The following is a 17,783-nucleotide window of genomic DNA, read 5'->3' on the forward strand; positions in this document are numbered from 1 at the left end:
AGAGCGAGCTGGATTTTGCTTTTGAGTGTATTGCCTATTTGAGGCTCTTTCTTTTCACAAGCTGGTCTTTGGGAGTGACATTGACACCCTTAAGTGCTGTGTTCAGGAAGACGTGCGATTGAAATGAAAAGCTAAAAGGAGTGAAGGAAAGGGATAGAGGAGCGACAGCAGAGGAATGAGGATGTCCCCAATGCTTTCTGTATTGGTCCACAAAGGCAGGTTGGAGACTGACTTGCTGCCAAAGATAATCAACAAAATTATATCAAATGTAGAAGATTCCCTTTGGCTCTTACGGGACTGTCCTATATGAATTTGACCCTCTGCCGCCTGGAGATGAAGGCTCTTCACTGGCGCTGCCTGACAGCTAACACTCAATCCTCGGAGGCAAAGAGGGAAGGATGGAGAGGGAGTGAGGCTGTAGGGGAGAGAGATGAGTAAGGGAATGTTGGAAAAAAATCAAATATTCATGATGCAAGATTTAAATAATCAAGGATTTATCTAGCAAGAGAGACACAATTCCAAGGATCGTACATTGCCTCGTTGAATATGCACTCAGCGTAATTGGAGATCACAGTAGAGTAATGCTGCTGCCTGCCACCCTCACCAAAATAGCCATCTGTTTGTAGCTGAATGAGAGTCAGTACACAAAGCTCCTACTCTGGAGTGCATGCAGCATGTTAAGCTCTTAGAGGATTATCAATCATTTACTTTGTTGTTTTTTGGTGTCCCTGTTGCTCAGCATGTGGACACTGTTTATGAAAGCCCCTAAACAATGACAATACAAAGTGAGTACTTATCTGTGTTCCTTCTCCTCCCTCTGCTTCTCGGGCCTGTCTCTTTCTCTCTGTCTCTCTCTCTTCCCTCCTCCTCCTCTTCCTTTTTCTCTCCTGCCCAGCGGCGTCCAGCTTCAGTTTTTGCCGTGCCTCCCTGGAGCACACGGTGTCTGCTGAGGAGCTGAGCTACCAGCTGCCGCGTCGCGCCGGAGGCAGCAACCTGACCTGGCACGACGGCCGCGGCCAGAAGACAGCACACACACGCACCGTCAAGCTACTGCAGCAGCCCGGCACAGAGGGCATCCAGGTATAAAGACGTCCACGCACAGGGACTGACAGCCTGTGCGATTGGTTTCACGACATATTTAATACATAAGTTATTAAAGTCACAGGGAAACGACACGCTGATGGTGTCTTGGTTCCGTAATGGTTCGAGGTGTTTTCGGTTCAAACAGGGTGTTGATGCCTGTTCAAAAGTGGGCAGGTTGGACCATAACAAACATGGAAAGAGAAAGAAAGGCAGTGAAGTCCTAGCCTGGTAAAACCATCCTGATCACGTGACCTCAATTCTGTTTCGCTCCACGGATCAGTCTGGACTTATAGCCGCCCACATCGATTTCCTGAAATTACAATGTAACCGGGGCCAATCAGGGGCTGCGTCGTAGTTGATGACGTGAAATACAGGCCGCCGCTGGCAAAACAGTAATGGCGTCTCCCGAAGCAACGAGCGGTAACGTTAACGTTAGTAGAGTAAACACAGCCATAAGTGCAGTTATTGCAGAAATAGACTCAATAACAACAATTAAACAAGAACAAGAGTATGCACTAGCGGAGTTTCTCTCGTTCTTCCGACTGGATTTGAATTTGGATTCGCTGATTGGCTGAAGGAGTTTGTCTGTCAAGGCAAGTACTCCCGCCCACTGAAATCGATGTGGGCGGCTAGAAGTCCAGACTGATCCGTGGAGTGAAACAGAATGTGAGGTCATGTGATCAGGATGGTCTTACCAGGCTAGTGAAGTCCATTGCTTACTGTGTAGCTGCCTGGTGAAGCCATCCACTGTGAAATGCTCTGCGCATAATCTTGATTCAGGATTCTTCAAAATGAATAAATTCCAGTCACTGGGTTGCAACCATGTAGTCTCAGGAAAAGGCCTTCATCAAAAAATGAGAATCTTGCGAGTTACCACTTGAACTGCATTTTGCAGTATCTTGGTGGCAATTCAGCTAAATTCACATTTGGTTAGTGTTTTTATTACTTTTTGTCATTTTGAGGCATAGTTAACTAATGCAACTACCAAATATTTTTGGCTATAAAAGAAAAAGCGTTGCATTTTTTCCATTGCTTTATTTATTCTTTTATTATTTCTTATGTACTCCACTAATTGTCAAGATTGTCAGTTGTTACAAAGACTCTTTTGGGACTCAGACAAGCAGCAGTGCTCAGCTGTATGGTAGCATGATTTAAACACACAGACACACACACACACACACACACACACACACACACACACACACGCACGCACACACAAACACATAGAGAGACAATGCAGTTGTCATGGTTTGGGTGGGAGAAAATGTCAAACTAAGACTGTGGGAAGCCAGCTAATCTGTTACCATCAGAGAGACGAGAGAATACATTCGTGCGTCAGCATCAATGATTGTACTGCGTGTTTCTAACAGTCAAATCTCACTGGAGCAGTGGTAGAGGAAGTCTAATTGTTTTATCTTGTACATAATGTTGGCTGGTCTCACCTGGGCCTGTGTTAGTTACCACCAGAGAGAAACTGGTTATGTAAGAGAGGACTGGTACGAATGCTGTTATCTCACTGCCTGTGATATAACAGCGCTCATACAGACTGCTCACCAACACACATTTTCAGCAAAAACAGTGTATCATACAGCTCATACAGCTCAGAGATGCTTTTCTTTTTTTCAAAATCAGCAACAGCGTTAACAGAACTGACTGGTATAAACACAGGATGTGAAAGTTATTTAAATGCTGAATGCTTGGTGAGGAATGCAGGTAGTCTGCTTGGTGGCACAAGGTCTATCAGCAGTGTAATGTAAGCATAGCAGCCAGACTGCAGACCATCATTTACTTCCACACATTGCTTTCATGCAATATGGACTCCCATCTGTGCAGCTCTAGAGTGAAGCAAAACAAAGAGGCAAAAATCTATTTTAAGACATTCCTCCAGTGTTTGACCTAAAACTGCATGTGACATAACAGGCTCCTTCCTGGTTCCTGTTCTCCACATAAAGGGGATCTGGTTGGAGGAGCACAGAGCCCAGTGGAGGTCATTTATTCAGTTTCCCCTCTGCCTGTAAGGAAGTGTGTAACTGTGAGGCTGTAGGATGTACATATACCCTCTAAAATGTTCAATAATTCATAACAGAGTGCACCCTCAGCTATAACTGTGAAAGACTTAATAAAAGACGAGTGGGAAGCTGTTTCCATGTGATTACACAGAGAATGGATAATTAAACCTCCTCTATACCATGAGAAGTATGCCTTATCATTTCCTTGTGGCAACAAGCCCCTTTATGCATTATTCAACAAATGGGAGAGCGGTCCAGCTCTCTCTGATATGTGTGTGTGTGTGTGTGTGTGTGTGTGTGTGTTTCCAGTGTCCGTTTGTATGTGTGCATGCATTAGCAATTTCCAGTATGCATGTGTATGGGCGTGTGTGTGTGCGTTTTGTGCACCGGTATGTGTGTGTCCTGCTCTCTGAGGAGTGATGATTAGATTAGACTCCATTACGTTGGTTATACACACATCAGCTCTAATGAGGGAGCCAGTTAAGTGAAACACAGGCCAGCTCCTGTGTATAAGGTGGGACCTGGGGAGCCTTCCCCAACTATTTAACAAAGCTAATATCACAAATTATACACTGCCTCCATGCAGCCTCTCGTCCCACACACTCACACACACACACACACACACACACACACTCTCACACACACACACACACACCCTCAGGCTGCATATTACTATCTGTTGAAGAGGTGCTGATACTGTGATAATAAGCTAAAACAAATTTCACAACACCCATTTGAAGTTGTATGAAAAGCAGCAATAGAATGCTGATCGTGAATCTCAACACCAGCAGCCTGCTGCTAAGTAGAGTTCCTCCTTGATCTGTGAAAATTTAGTGGCACTGGTTGGGCTGCTATAGTGGGACACAGTAGCCAAACACCTTATTTGGGAAAGTCTGACAAAGAGCACAGAGTTAGAGGGGAGGAGAGGGAATCAGAGCCACTCAAAGAGGAGGCATGAATCTTGCATAGACACACATGTTGATGGACAGATCAGACAGTCAGGGGAGACAGGACGAGAAACGGGGACAGCAGGGAGGACAAAGACCTTAGATGTGTATCGGTGTTCATGCATGCATAAACCTGGCTGTCAGCGCCAAAGATGCTCCCGCCGAGGTGTTCGCAGCGCTGTCCGAGCGCACAGGACACATAAACGGATGCAAATGTACAGATTCCCAGCGTTTACCTGTGTGTGTGTGTGTGTGCAGTCGCCATGACCGACGCACACTGCTGCAGGGAGACCTGTTGGCACCCCGTCCGCTAATATGATATTTCCAAATAATGAGTCATTGTGTAGTTGGCACACCTTCTGTGCCATCTTTCAGTTGGCCGCTGTCTGGATGGCCAGATGGGGTGAGGGGAGGGGTCGGGGGTGGGGGGTCTGGGCTGTGGGGAGGCTCATTTCGCTGTCTCACACACAGCTTGTGCAAGAGCCTTTAGATGAGCTTGGGGGATAGGGAGGATAAAAGAGACACAATTTGGGAAGTAACAGCAGCCACTGTGCCTTTTTTTCCCTATATTAGGACCAAGCAGAGCTGATTATGGACAGAGTTGGGTTGTGTGTGTGTGTGTGTGTGTGTGTGTGTGTGTAAACATATTTGCCTGTGTGTGTGTGTGTAACAGAAAGTGCAGTAAGTGTAGCCCTTATTTAAATTGCCAGGCTGGGTGGGCGGACGAGGTAGACCAGTCTGTGATTATTTTCCCTTCCTCATTACAGAACACAGGCACTGACCTTCTCAGCTGACACAAACACGAGGCAGCGAACTATCAGAGAGAAGCTGACAAATATACGACACAAAACCTTCACACTTTGACCACTCTTTTTTAATGAGAACCTTTGGCTTGTTTGGGTTTCAGGTTCCCTGCTTCACGCTTATTATCTCAAGTATTGAGGTGTAAGTTTAAAAATATTGCATATTCTATGATATATGTAGAGAGAGGAGGAGAGAGATACAGATTTATCATTATGTGTTCAGCCATCTGTGTCCTTGGGTCGTTGCGACTGTTAGTTGTTATTGTTGTTTTTGTCTTGCTTGTCTGCTTTTGTAATGCTAACTTCTATCAAACGATGCCAGTAAAACTCTTTGAACTGATGTGAATTGAGGGAGAGAAGGACAGAGTGAAAGACAGAGAAAGACAGAGAGAGAAAGAGAGAGACACACACAGAAAGACTAACTGTCAAACTCCACAAAGTGTGTGCTGTTGCATCAGCATCAGGATCGCGTCAATGTGTCATTCTACTGCACTGTTTGGAGAAAGGAGCAGAGGGGAAAAGCATCTGTGCTATATTCATCGATATACATTTAGCTTAGGTTTTTTTTCATTATATGCATAAAAGCTGAGCTGGAACAAACCACAATACACTAACCGACTGCAGCCAGACACTAGAGCATGTTGGAGCATGTTTGTCACTTTGAAAAATGTTTGGCCTCATTAATTGAACATCAGGGGCAGTGACACTGATCCGTTGTGTCTGTCTGTATGTCATTTTCAATTCATTTTCAATGAGAGATGTCCATCGTCTGGACAGGGCTGATGACAGGTCCGTGTCTGTCAGATTTCCAGTCGTTTTGACAGACAGAAAGTTCAACTTGGTTGGACTTTTTCTGGATAGACGGATTTGTCACCATCCGTTTAGCCCGTTAGAAGGAGGCGTTCCTGGGTTTGGTTTGGGGAAAATGGACACCAAGACTCGGAGGATGTACGACTCATCATCATCATCAACAAAGATAAAGCGGAGAAACCTGCATAACTTTGGGATGATTTAAGTTTGTAGGTTTCACATTCCAAAACAATCCAACGGACAGAAATCCATCCGTCCGTTTTCTTACGGCTGACTCTTAAGTCAATACACCAGAAAACAACCAAATATCACTGTTATTTCTCATTATTTCAGTGTACTTCATGAGGATGAACCTGTGCATCAGCCAGCAAGAATATTTGAGTTTTGGCGATTTTTGGGCTTGGGAAATTCCACTGGGCAACATGAATACAGTGTGGGCAGTGGAGCAGCTTTCATTGATTTCAAAGGAAGCATTCCCTCGATGGCTGATGGCTGATGGCTGTGCTGATGCCCGATGGCTGCAGCAGAGCTTGGGGGGTTGGAAAGACACAGAAGAGAGACAGAGAGAGAGAGAGATGGGGAGGTGGGATGGGGGGGTAGTCAGGTAGAAATGCTCTAGCCTGTATTGTCCTTGTCCTAACAGTCGGTGACAAGTCTGAGTCATGGTTAACAGAGAGCTTTGTGGAAATCCCATCTGGCCCTTTTCATGATTGCAAGACATTTACACACTCTGAATCCTGAGGACAACCAAAGGCTGAGTTGTAGGAAGTTGACAGAGGCTGACAGTTCACACACACACACACACACACACACACACGTACACACACACACACACACTCACACAGAAACAGGAACAGGGAAACAAACACATTCCCGCACATGCTCACACATAAACATATTCAGGCGCACATTGGCACGCCCACACAAACACAAACACACATATACCCACAAGGCTGGATTGAGCAGTGGGAGACACAAGGGTACTAAATGATGCAATAGACACTGCCAGGGACAAGGGGGAGGATTCAGTGATACTGAAAGGAGAAGGATGAAAGAAGAGATCAAATGAGAGGTGAGGGAGAGAGGTGTGAAGGAGATATGAAAGATTGCGTGTCCCGCTGAATGGGGGATATGAAGGATCGGGTGTCAGGATCCGTCAGGGTCTTTGGGGTTGAAGAGACAGATTAAAGGTCTGATTAAATAATGACAATGGAGAAAGAGATGAGAGAGAGAGAGAGGGAGGGAGAGAGAGACATTAGCGCATACAAGGATGTCAGCGGAGGAGGCTTTGCTAACCTGTTAGAGATTAAGTGATAGACAGCGAAAAGGAGGCAGAGCAGAGGGAGAGAAATGGAGGTGTGAATGTGGCGTTCCCATAACTGTGACATTACTATTGCATCACCATCTGCTCTGTGACATTCATGCATGTGGTCACACTTATATACACACACACCCAAACACATGCACACACACACACACACACAGATTTTTACTCTGTTAATTGGCTGAGCATCTTTGATCAATGTCAGGCAGGGTCTAGATGCGCGGAGACAGGGGCAGGCATTGGAAGAGAGGTCTTATCGGTCACAAAGAGTGAATTTTAAGGAGCCCCCATGCTCCCCCGACTTTCCACTAATCCCTGATTCAGCTACACTTGGGGGCAGAGCGTGTGCACACACACACTAACAGGGCCACAGCAAGCCGCTCAGTGTTCAAGGTAGCATGGAGTCAAGGGAGAGGAGAGATAGAAAGGCAAGAGAGACAAGAGAAAAGGAAGGACAGGGAGGGAGAGATGCAGGAAGGGTGCCAGGCAGGCAGAGGAAAAAATAAATGAGGAGCAAATACAAGGGGATGAGAGACATGATGGAACAAAGTAAGCAGGGAAGGACGAATAAGCTGTTTGAAGACACAAACAGAGTGATCAATAGAGAAGTCCAGAGAGGAAAGGCAGAGGATGTGGAGAAAGAAGGGAAGGGGGAAGGGAGAGGAGCAGGAAGACAGGGGGGGAATAACGGAGAGACGGAACTTGTGTTTGCCGGATATATGCTGTCGTCTGAAGATAACAGATTTAGTTAGCAGAGTTTATTCAGTGTCTTTTTGTGGGTTTTTCCTTAGAGATGAAGTCAAAGTCAAATTGGAGAGAATTTGTATTTGTGTGTGACTTCCACTGGCCACCTGTCATTGACTTTTCCCTCAAACACATCATTTTTTTTTGTTGTTTTTTTCCCCCAACATCATTAAGCATGGAAGGCAATGAAGATCCATAATCAAAAGCTGGTAGTCCATTCTTTTGGCTCATAGTCATCTTTTGATGTTGAGTCCATGTTACAATGAGTGAGCAGTTCAAAAGACTTGTCTGTTCCAATCATTATGCTACTGACTACAGTGTAGCAACAATGCCTGTGTATTACCTGCCTCCCCTCTTCCTCTTCCTCCTCTATACTCCCCATCTCTAATTATACTTCCACTCCCTTTGCCTTCCCCCCCTTCTCTCCCCTCCCCCATCCTTCTCATCTCACCCGCTCCATCTCTCCCCCCCCTCCTCTCCTGCGTGTAACGAATGAGGGAGCGCCTCCTGTTGGACAGAAGTAGGTCTCGGGAGGGGTGTGGGGGTGGGGTGGGGCGGTGGCAAAGGGTGAACGGGGACAACAGAGAACTGGCCAGCGGAGATAGAGCCTGATGGATGTGCCACAGAACAGGACCAGAAGAGCGAGGAAGGGAAGAGAGAGAAGGAGGGATGATGGGGAGCCGTCGTTCCATTTCCCTTCTGTCTGGCTCCTTGATGATGAAGGCCATTACTCACGCAGAGATGTGAGCCGGCATCAAATTACTGATTGCCCTGCTCCAACCTCCACCCCACCCCACCCCTCCACTCGCTGTCTTCACTTTCTTCTTGTCTTTCCGCGTCTGTGTCGTTTTCATCTTCTCTGCCTCCTGATCTTCGCAGCCGCTTCAGTCTTCCTTTTTCTCTCTCTCGCGGCCCGTGGTTCAGCTTTCCGCAACACTCTTCCTCATTTTTCTGCCTCCTGTATCTTCTAGCCTCCTGCATATCACAGTCACTCCCAGATTTATTTGCCTTGTGTCAATATGAGGATTGTAAAAGATGATAGAAACTAAATCAGCATGCCAGCAGCCCCATTTCACTGCAGATAGAGATAATAGCCATCCTAAGATGAAGGAGCTTTTTTGCCCCCCCTCCACACTCAATCATCCGAAAGAGCAAGCATTTCCACACCTCTCCTAACTCAATCTCAATTAACGATGGGGGGTGCAGTAAATTTGGGTTATTAAAATGGCTTCAGCGCTCCATTGAGCCGGGATAGAAGTATGTGCGTAATTAGAAGACCAGCGAACACACTGGAGCGGAGAGATGAAGTTGTTTTCAATTAAGGCCTACAAAGCAGAACGCGCTGAGCTAGTGGACCAGCCAGAACTTGATAGGGCTGATTTGTGCTTAAACTGACGGGAGGAGATCTTATTACGGCAGCTGGCATAGGTATAAATTGTCATATAGCCTTTATATATTGAGATGTGAAAGTGTTATGGGGGCTGGTCTTTGTGTCATAAAAGAAAAAGCAGAAGCGACAACGTTGGATATTAAGCATGCATATGCGTGCGTGCAAGTTGCATTTTGTGTGTATGACATTTCAGCATGCATAATCCTATTAAATGTAGTCAGTTATGGAGCAGAATCTTTGGCAGCAGTTCAGCATGTGTTTCTATTGAAGATCAGCCGAAAGCCTTTGTTGTAGAGTTGGCTCAGTCAGAGCATGAATGAATGGATTAGATATGTGAGCGAGTCAGGACAGAGAGCTGAGAGGACAAGGAGATGCTGTGCTTTCTGACCATGTGAACTGGCTGTGACCTTATTAATGTCCATATAAATTCACTGCACATGACCATGCAACACAATGGAAGCGAGAGATAGAGAGAAATCTAGTGTTAGGGAAAGAGAGATTTGTTGTGCGCTCATGTAATTGAAAGATAAAGATGACAGACATGGTGAGAACTCACATAGATGCAACCACAACTAGTGCTGTGCTGCCTGCATAATAGAATTGACCTGGAAAAGAGACGCTCTAACAAATGCACACACATGCAAATACACACACACACGTCAGTCACCAGGCGACAAAATAACACACTGACACATCTGAATATTATGCACAGAATGTCACAGCAAAATGACACACATTATGCAATATGCTGAGGTGCCACAATAAAAGATATCGCTGTCATGAAAAATTACATCAGAAAACAAAACATACCAGCCACAATATTGCACAGCGTTCATGCTCATGTTGATACCTTTAGAAATAATAGATGGAATGTAATTAGCATACCAAGATGCATTGTTGACTGAGGGGTGAACTCGCATATTCTACACGATTGGAGAAAATATGGTGATGCGGTGGAAATGGCAGCTTTGCATGCTTCTCTGTAAATTAGGGTTGAGAGGTGAAAAACTGGGTGCTCATTTTAATCAGAGGACCAGCGTCTGCTGGTCCTTTTATGCCTGTAAGCTTTTACACCTTATGTTCAAACTCATTATGTGAATGTCATTCCTTGCTAACATTTCCATATGTGCATTAACATGTAGATGATAACCTTTTAGTATGCGAGTGGTTAAAGTTAGCTCAATACAATGGGGGGCTATTATTGCAATACAATCTATAGCCCCCCAATAAGCTGTTTTCCTTCTGTGTATTTATTTCTTTGCTCCGCATTTTTTTAATTTGTAATTTACCACAACTACCGGAAGGGATTTGTGGCACAGGGAACTGTGGCATTAGAATGCATCATCCCAGCTAATTTCTCATTAATGAGAAAATCCAGCATGCCGCATATTTAAGCAAGCTAGAGCAATTACAAGGTGATAATACCAAAATGCGCTGTCATACCTCAGGAAACTACAACCCAAATACACACACACACACGCACACACACATTCATTCTCTCACTCACTCTGTCTTGCTAATATCTTTACTCATTACACACACTACACCGCCAGTTAATTGGACGCCCTCTGCTTGCTGTGTGTTTTAGCTGCGTCCAGGTGAAGCCTTCACTGTGTACCACACCAGTCCGACGTTGTCCAGTCTGTCCAAACCCGTGGTGCTGTGGACCCAGCAGGACGTCTGCAAGTGGCTTAAGAAACACTGTCCCCACAACTACCTGACCTATGTAGAGGCCTTCTCCCATCACGCCATCACAGGTAACGTGTACACATATACACACGCACACACACAAACAAATGTGTTGTTCTGATATTAAAGCCTCATATCTCTGATTGTGCCTCTTTTGTTGTAATTGACAGCTAATGTTCATCTCCAAAACTACTGATAGTGCACAAAATATCAAAATTACATAGCAGTGGACTTGTGGAGGTTGTTGCAGGGCAATCATGATTTGCTCTGACACAAACACACACACACACACACACACACACACACACACACACACACACATATTCCCCACACAGGTTTTGTTCAGTGACCTCTGTTCCTTTAACACAGTAGGCTACAGCAGTGATGCTGCTGTGGTCTAAGAGGTGGGGGCAAACCAGTGCCATAAAAGGCTTACCAAATCTCACGCAAGTTTTATTTTTAGTTTCCTGGTTCCACAGCTTAGCTTTTTCAACTGGAAACAGGTTTACACCCAAATCTCTGCAAAGGAGATTTAAAAGGCATTCATGTGAGGTAACGAAAGGAGCGCAGCCTATTTTTGGAGAAGAAAGGGAAAGCTGCGGAAACAGTAGTGGTTTATCATGTTCAGAGTTCAAACAATCCCCCCCTCCCACACACAGGCACACACACACACACGCATTTGCTTGTTAGCATGCCAAGACAAATGCATGCAAGTGTGCACACACACACACAACACCCACAAACACAAATGGGCATGTGCATACGAATGAATACACAGACACACACACACACACACACACACACACATACATACATAAACACACACAGTCCCCAGCCTTGAGAGACCAGACGGTGGAGCAGCCTCTTTTTTAGTGTCTCACAGAGAACAGATTGCTCTTCTCTGCCGTAGGGTCAGCCACCACTCACACACACACACACACACACACACACACACACACACACACACACACACACATACGCATACCTATCTGTCTGCTTCAGGGTTAACAATAGCCTATGAGGAGGGATGCTGCCACTGACATAGTTACAGCAGCTCTGATCTGATCATTAGTATTTATGTATTCACAAAAAGAGAGAGAGAGACAGACAGAGAGAAAGGGAGAGAGAGAGAGAGAGAGCAGCTCAGATCCCATTATTCTTATGTATTCACTCGCTGATGTCCAGCTGAATTTCAGTTTGCCAGGGTCATTAGCTTTCAGTGTCTTTTATGCAAACGATGTGTGCATGTGTCAGTGTGTGTGTTTGTTATGGATGCTCCGATACCGATACGGGTATCAGACATCAAGCTACAACACTGAAACAGAGTATCAGTATCAAAGAATTGCCCCAATACTTTTAAACATGATACCAAAGGCCATGTGTTGCATGTCAGAAATCAAATGACTTTATGCTCTGCCTTTCTGATACGCAGAAGGATGTTGGATCTCACTGAAGGGAGAGAAGTGGATTTTATGTGCATGACATATCATTTTTGTCCAATGACCCCAAAGTAATAGTCTCTCTCTCTCTCTCTCTCTCTCTCTCTCTCTCTCTCTCTCTCTCTCTCTCTCAGTACTGAGACAGAGAGAGAATAAGAGCGAACAAGCTGCCTGAGGAGATCAGGCTTCCTTCTTTAGTGTCTTCTTTTAAATCGTAAAAACATACTTTTGTAAAGTTGCTTTTACTGTCTAGACTGATAACTATCAGCTTCTCTTTTATTATTTCATGAATCTGTTCATTTTATTACTGCTGTTTTTTGTCTTGTTTTTTTTTTTTATCATTCTCCTTGTCTGGTTAAGCACTTTGTAACTTTGTTTCAAAAAGTCTTCTAAGATTATTATTATTATTATTAGTAGTAGTAGTATTATGGATCAATATTGGAAGATTCTGAAAGTTTAATACTTAGAATCAGTATTGAAATCATGGCATGGTGTGTATGCGTGTTTGAATGACAGTGGCAGAGCGGGTGTTTAAAAGGATGTTGTGTGTGTGTGAGAGAGAGAGAGAGAGAGAGGGAGAGAGAGAGAAGAATAGTAACTGAAACAGCTGAAAGAGAAAGTGAATGATAGACATAGTGGAACTGACTTAGGGCTACAGACTCAACCTTGATGCCATATACAAGCTGACAGTAATGTAATACAGTATGTAGGCCTTTAGGGGAAGCATGGACTCAACTGCTCTGCTATCAAAGATTTAATCCAAGGGCTTTTCTTTTATAGGGAAGTCTTTACCTTCCTCCCTTCTGGATTGCTTTGAGTCTGTTTTAAGTGTCATTATCATCCCTGCCAAGGCAGAAATGCCTCCCATTTGCCCACAGACATTGTTAATAAGCAATTAATTTTGAAGCCAAATTGAGAGAAGCGATCTCTATTGAAGCAGCTTTTGTTTTTGTGTCTCTTTTCTCCCTTTGACAGCACCACTTTCCCTATCTGCAGGCAATTATTAGGAGCTGTATTAAGTCTGTCTGAGGGGAATTGATTTGAGCTCCATTCATCTGCTTTGTCTCATTTGTACACTCAGAGAGACCAAGGGCAGTGGTTTTCTAGGACATACTGTTACTGCCTCTGGGAGACACAGACAGAGGAGGGCCGTGGGAGAGATGGGGTGGGGAGGTTGGTGTGTGTGTGTGTGTGTGTGTGTGTGTGTGTGAGAGAGAGAGAGAGAAAGAGAGAGAGAGAGAGAGATTACTGATAGTTCTTTTAAAAAAAAACTGAATGCAAAATTATTTGTTGTGTGACCCCTAGGCAGTCATGTTCACATAGAGACGGGTTGTTCCAGTCCTTGTGCGAGAAACAGAAAGCACCTGGACTCTGAGGAGATGGAAATAAACAAACTGCCTTTTAAGTACATGTGCACACACACACACACGCACACATATCCATGAAACCATTATGAAAGCTAACTGGTTTGCCATGGCGTTGTCTCCTGGGGAGTGGAGCCTTTCCCATAATAGAGGTAGCTATTGTCCTTATTGTTCCAGTCCATCTGGTTGTAAGGCAAAGACTGGCTGACAGTTCTGTCCTCATTTGCTCTATCATGTCTCAAAGAGTTGGGCTGTGAAAGTAATTCACAATTATTGCTGCTCCCTGATAGGATTTTCAGCATCTGTTTGCTGCCAACAAAGTATCAAGCACTCGACAGTCACACAAAACTGTTGGCTGAAAAGAAGTTTCAGACTCCTCAGTGCTGCATCTCTTTAGACTGAAGACACTGGTCCCAGTACAGACTAGAGTTGTCACGGTAACTGAAATTTCAATACTTCTGCTATTCCGTTCCGAAAGATTGAATTCAATACTGATTTTTATAAACGTTCGGTACTTTCACCAAATGTGTTCTGCAAGCTGAAATCCCATTTCAGTGTTACCTCCAGAGGGTGTATTGGTGCAGATTGGAATAGTTAAAATGAGGAGGAGGAGGATGGATTGGAATAGACAGAGCTGCAGTCTGATTCTTGACAGCGCACACTGCAGCGGTCAGCTCAAAATTCAACGTCGACAAACAGCTGAAAACATGGCAAGACTGTCAAGCAGTTCGCCACTTCTTGAACTGAATCCCAGTCCGTGTCAACCGGCGGACAAAACTGGTGCCAGGAGTAAAATATGTATGGCAACCGACATTTCACAACCCAAAAGTTGCTGTACCAGTCAAGTGCGGTGACACATTATTTGTTCTTTCTTGTTTGTTGTGGTAGTACATAATTATTGTATCCCTTTTTGCTGCTCTGCTGCTGTTGTTACTTGTGTGAGAGAGACAAATTGCATTTTGGAGGAAGGAGATTTCTACCTTTTAAATGTCTCTAGTTTTAACCTAATATCGCTTGAGGCCATAATGCTTTACCTTTCCAGTCTTTACAGGCACTTTGGGAAGCCCTCAGGCCAGACTCCATCCCATATTCACAGAGGGCCACAGCAGACCCACCTCAGTCTAGCACACTATCAGACACATGAATCTGTCCTCCGCCCCACGTCCTGTCTGATGAAATATGACCACTGACTCTCTATTAAGGACATTTATATTTCATGGGCTCAGAGAAGGGGACAGAGGGCCATAGGGCTCCTCTAAGTCTCCTCTCCTCTGCCATCCTCCTCTCCTCTCCTCTCCTCTCCTCTTCTATCCTCTCTTCTTCTCCTCTCTTCTCTTCATGGATATATAAAGGAATAACAAGCACAGTTTAATGGCCTCCACTGATTCCAGCCCATTATCTAAATTGTTAGTGTGTGTGTGAGTGTGTGTGTGTGTGTGTGTGTGAGAGAGAGAGAGAGAGAGAGAGAGAGAGAGAGAATGTGTGTGTGTGTGTGTGTGTGTGTGTGTGTGTGTGTGTGTGTGTGTGTGTGTGTGTGTGTGTGAGAGATAGATAAAAACATACATACATACATGCATACATACAGTACATACATAGAGAAATAGATAGAGAGGATTTGCTCATGTTTCCAGGAAAGGAAATGGGAATGGATGGATTGATTTGGAGAGTGAGCAGCATGAGTAATGAGTCTAATTATGATTTGGGCATCGTACAGTGCTGCTGCAGGTATGATGGATTCCCCTCCTCTCTGCACCGGTGAAGGACATGGCTCCCCTACCAATACTGTCCTGTCTCTGTCTGTCTGTGTGTGTGTGTGTGTGTGTGTGTGTATCACACATCTACATGTAGGTTTGTGGATAGCCTTTGTGTTTGAGCGATGATAGCAGTTTGGTTGTAAAAGCTGCGATGTTTACTGTGGGTAATGGCATGTTAAATGTGTCTGTCCCCAGGGTTAACCGCCTACTGTTGTGGTAAAACTCGGCCCCAGTAAACAGACAGCTTGAGTCCTCCCCATGCCAGCTCCTTTACTGCCACGCCACTAACTAGGGCTGCAGCGCTAACCAGGACATACACACCTTACCCCTGGATGTAAATCAGCTGGTCAACCTGCATACTATAGCATAACATGCACACACACAATTACAAACACACACTCAAAGGACATTATACATCCTCCTATTAAAGGATTATTGCAGTTAGTTTCAACCTGGGCCCTATTTTCCTAGTTTTTGCCATCATGCCAAGCAATTACTTCACCGTAGAGCTTTACGTACCTCTCAGTTTGCAGGGAGTGCTGCTGTCCAACATTACAACGGTGCCAGCGGAAACTCAAAAAGTTAACCCCAAAAGCACCCAAAACTGTACAGATAAACAGAGAAACACACTCATACTCACATTCACACCTATGGGCATTTTAGAGTCTCCAATCCGCCTGACTTACATGTCTTTGGAATGTGGGAGGAAACCAGATCACTTGGAGAAAACCCACGTAAACATGAGGGGAACTTCCAAACTCACACACAGAAAAGGCTAGGGATGAAACCCGGGTCCTTGTTGCTGTCAGGTGACAGTTCTAACCACTGAGCCACTTTGCTGCTCTCTTTTAGCAGTCATTAGCTCTCCACGGATGGCATTAGTAGTACCAGGGGAGGTCTAGTGATTAGAAATAATTTCCTCAGGACTGCAGGAATTTTCTCCTGTCCGGAGCAAACGTGTCAGTGACCTTCTCTGGTTATACCAATACCAATATGACCTACTGTATTTTGAGTTAGTTCTGACATCCTAGGGTAATTTTAATCCCGTCCGGATCGACATCTGGTGTTTCACACAATTACTGAGGCTTCTCTATTACAAGGGCTGTATAACCACTGGCGGGGCAGAGCAGCATCACTCTTTACAATATAGGGAGCCACTTGAGGAGTTTTGCCTGCTTTGCTGTTCTGTGGTTGACGTTGCGTGACATATTCACACTGGCCTGTCCCTGGATTACCACGGTGCCCCAGTAAATTATTTTACCATCCGGATGACTGACTGAAATTACATGGGGATGTACATGGGGAAAATCAATTACTGATCTCCCCAATATTGATGCTGTCCGAAGAGGGCTAAAGCTCTAAATTAGCGGACACCAGAGAACCATCGCAACTTTAACTTTTTTACCCCTCCCCTCTTCCCTCTCCATACCCCTCCTCCTCCTCCTTGGCAGGACGGGCGTTGCTGCGTCTGAATGGAGAGAAGCTGGAGAGGATGGGCATCGTCCAGGAGACGCTGAGGCAGGAGGTGCTGCAGCAAGTCCTCCAGCTGCAGGTCAGAGAAGAGGTCCGCAACCTGCAGCTCCTCAGCAGAAGTAAGGAGAGAGACCGATAAGGTGGTGTGTGTGTGTGTGTGTGTATATGTGTGTGTGCGTCAGTGTGAGTAACTGTTGTGTATGGGTATCTCTGTGAGTAATTGTGTGTTTTGTGTTTTTGTGTGTGAGACAGAGGGAGAGAGACGGAGATAACAGACAGAGAATGATTGGGTTTGGTTGGGTTGGGAGGGGGGAGTCTGTGGCCATGGACGCCTGCTGTGACATAAGTGGTGGTGGACACTGGAGTGCATCTCTTTGTGGCAGTGTGTGTGGTTTTAACAGCAGGGGGGGCTTCTTGATTTGCTGCCCTGCCCCAGGCTGACTGATGTGTTTCTATAAACACTTTTATTATCCAGCCAGCATCAATAACCGGGCCCAGTCAATGGCTGCTGACCTGGATTCAGTTGTTGGCATGGCTTGCTTCTTACTAGCCAGTTTTGGCTGTTGTAGTGATTGTTGGTTGTTTGCTGTAACCACTGATGGCCAACAGTCCTCACAGTGAAATGTCCACAACCTTTCTCTACTCTGCACAGCACTGGATTTCAGTTATTGTTCACTAGAGATTTTTTTTCTCACAGCCAAAAACTGATTTTGCAGGGTATTGATCCATCTTATCTAACAAAATGCTCCCTGTTGGTACATATAATATATAATAGGTAGATATGTTATCAATTTAGAAAAAATCATGTGTTGTATTCAAACTCATGCCATTATGAGGTTAGGGTTTGCGATTTAGCCCACTGAACCAACGGGACATCCAGGCTTTGTATGGACCAGGCTTTTGCAGAGGCTTGGGGAAGTCTTGGTAATACAATATAGCCAGTAAATTATGATA

At 44.9% G+C, this 17,783-nt stretch overlaps 1 protein-coding gene across 1 annotated transcript in view; it reads left to right on the top strand.

Moving 5' to 3' along the window:
- Positions 1–17,783, top strand: part of LOC139911739 (sterile alpha motif domain-containing protein 10) — a 42,106-nt gene that overhangs the window by 19,564 nt on the left and 4,759 nt on the right. The window contains exons 2-4 of the mRNA XM_071899342.2: positions 896–1,080; positions 10,699–10,867; positions 16,808–16,948. Coding sequence (XP_071755443.2) covers positions 896–1,080; positions 10,699–10,867; positions 16,808–16,948 — 495 coding nt within the window. The remainder of the gene's footprint in view (positions 1–895; positions 1,081–10,698; positions 10,868–16,807; positions 16,949–17,783) is intronic.

This window comes from Centroberyx gerrardi, chromosome 14 (genome assembly GCF_048128805.1).
Source record: "Centroberyx gerrardi isolate f3 chromosome 14, fCenGer3.hap1.cur.20231027, whole genome shotgun sequence".
Lineage (NCBI taxonomy): Eukaryota > Metazoa > Chordata > Actinopteri > Beryciformes > Berycidae > Centroberyx > Centroberyx gerrardi.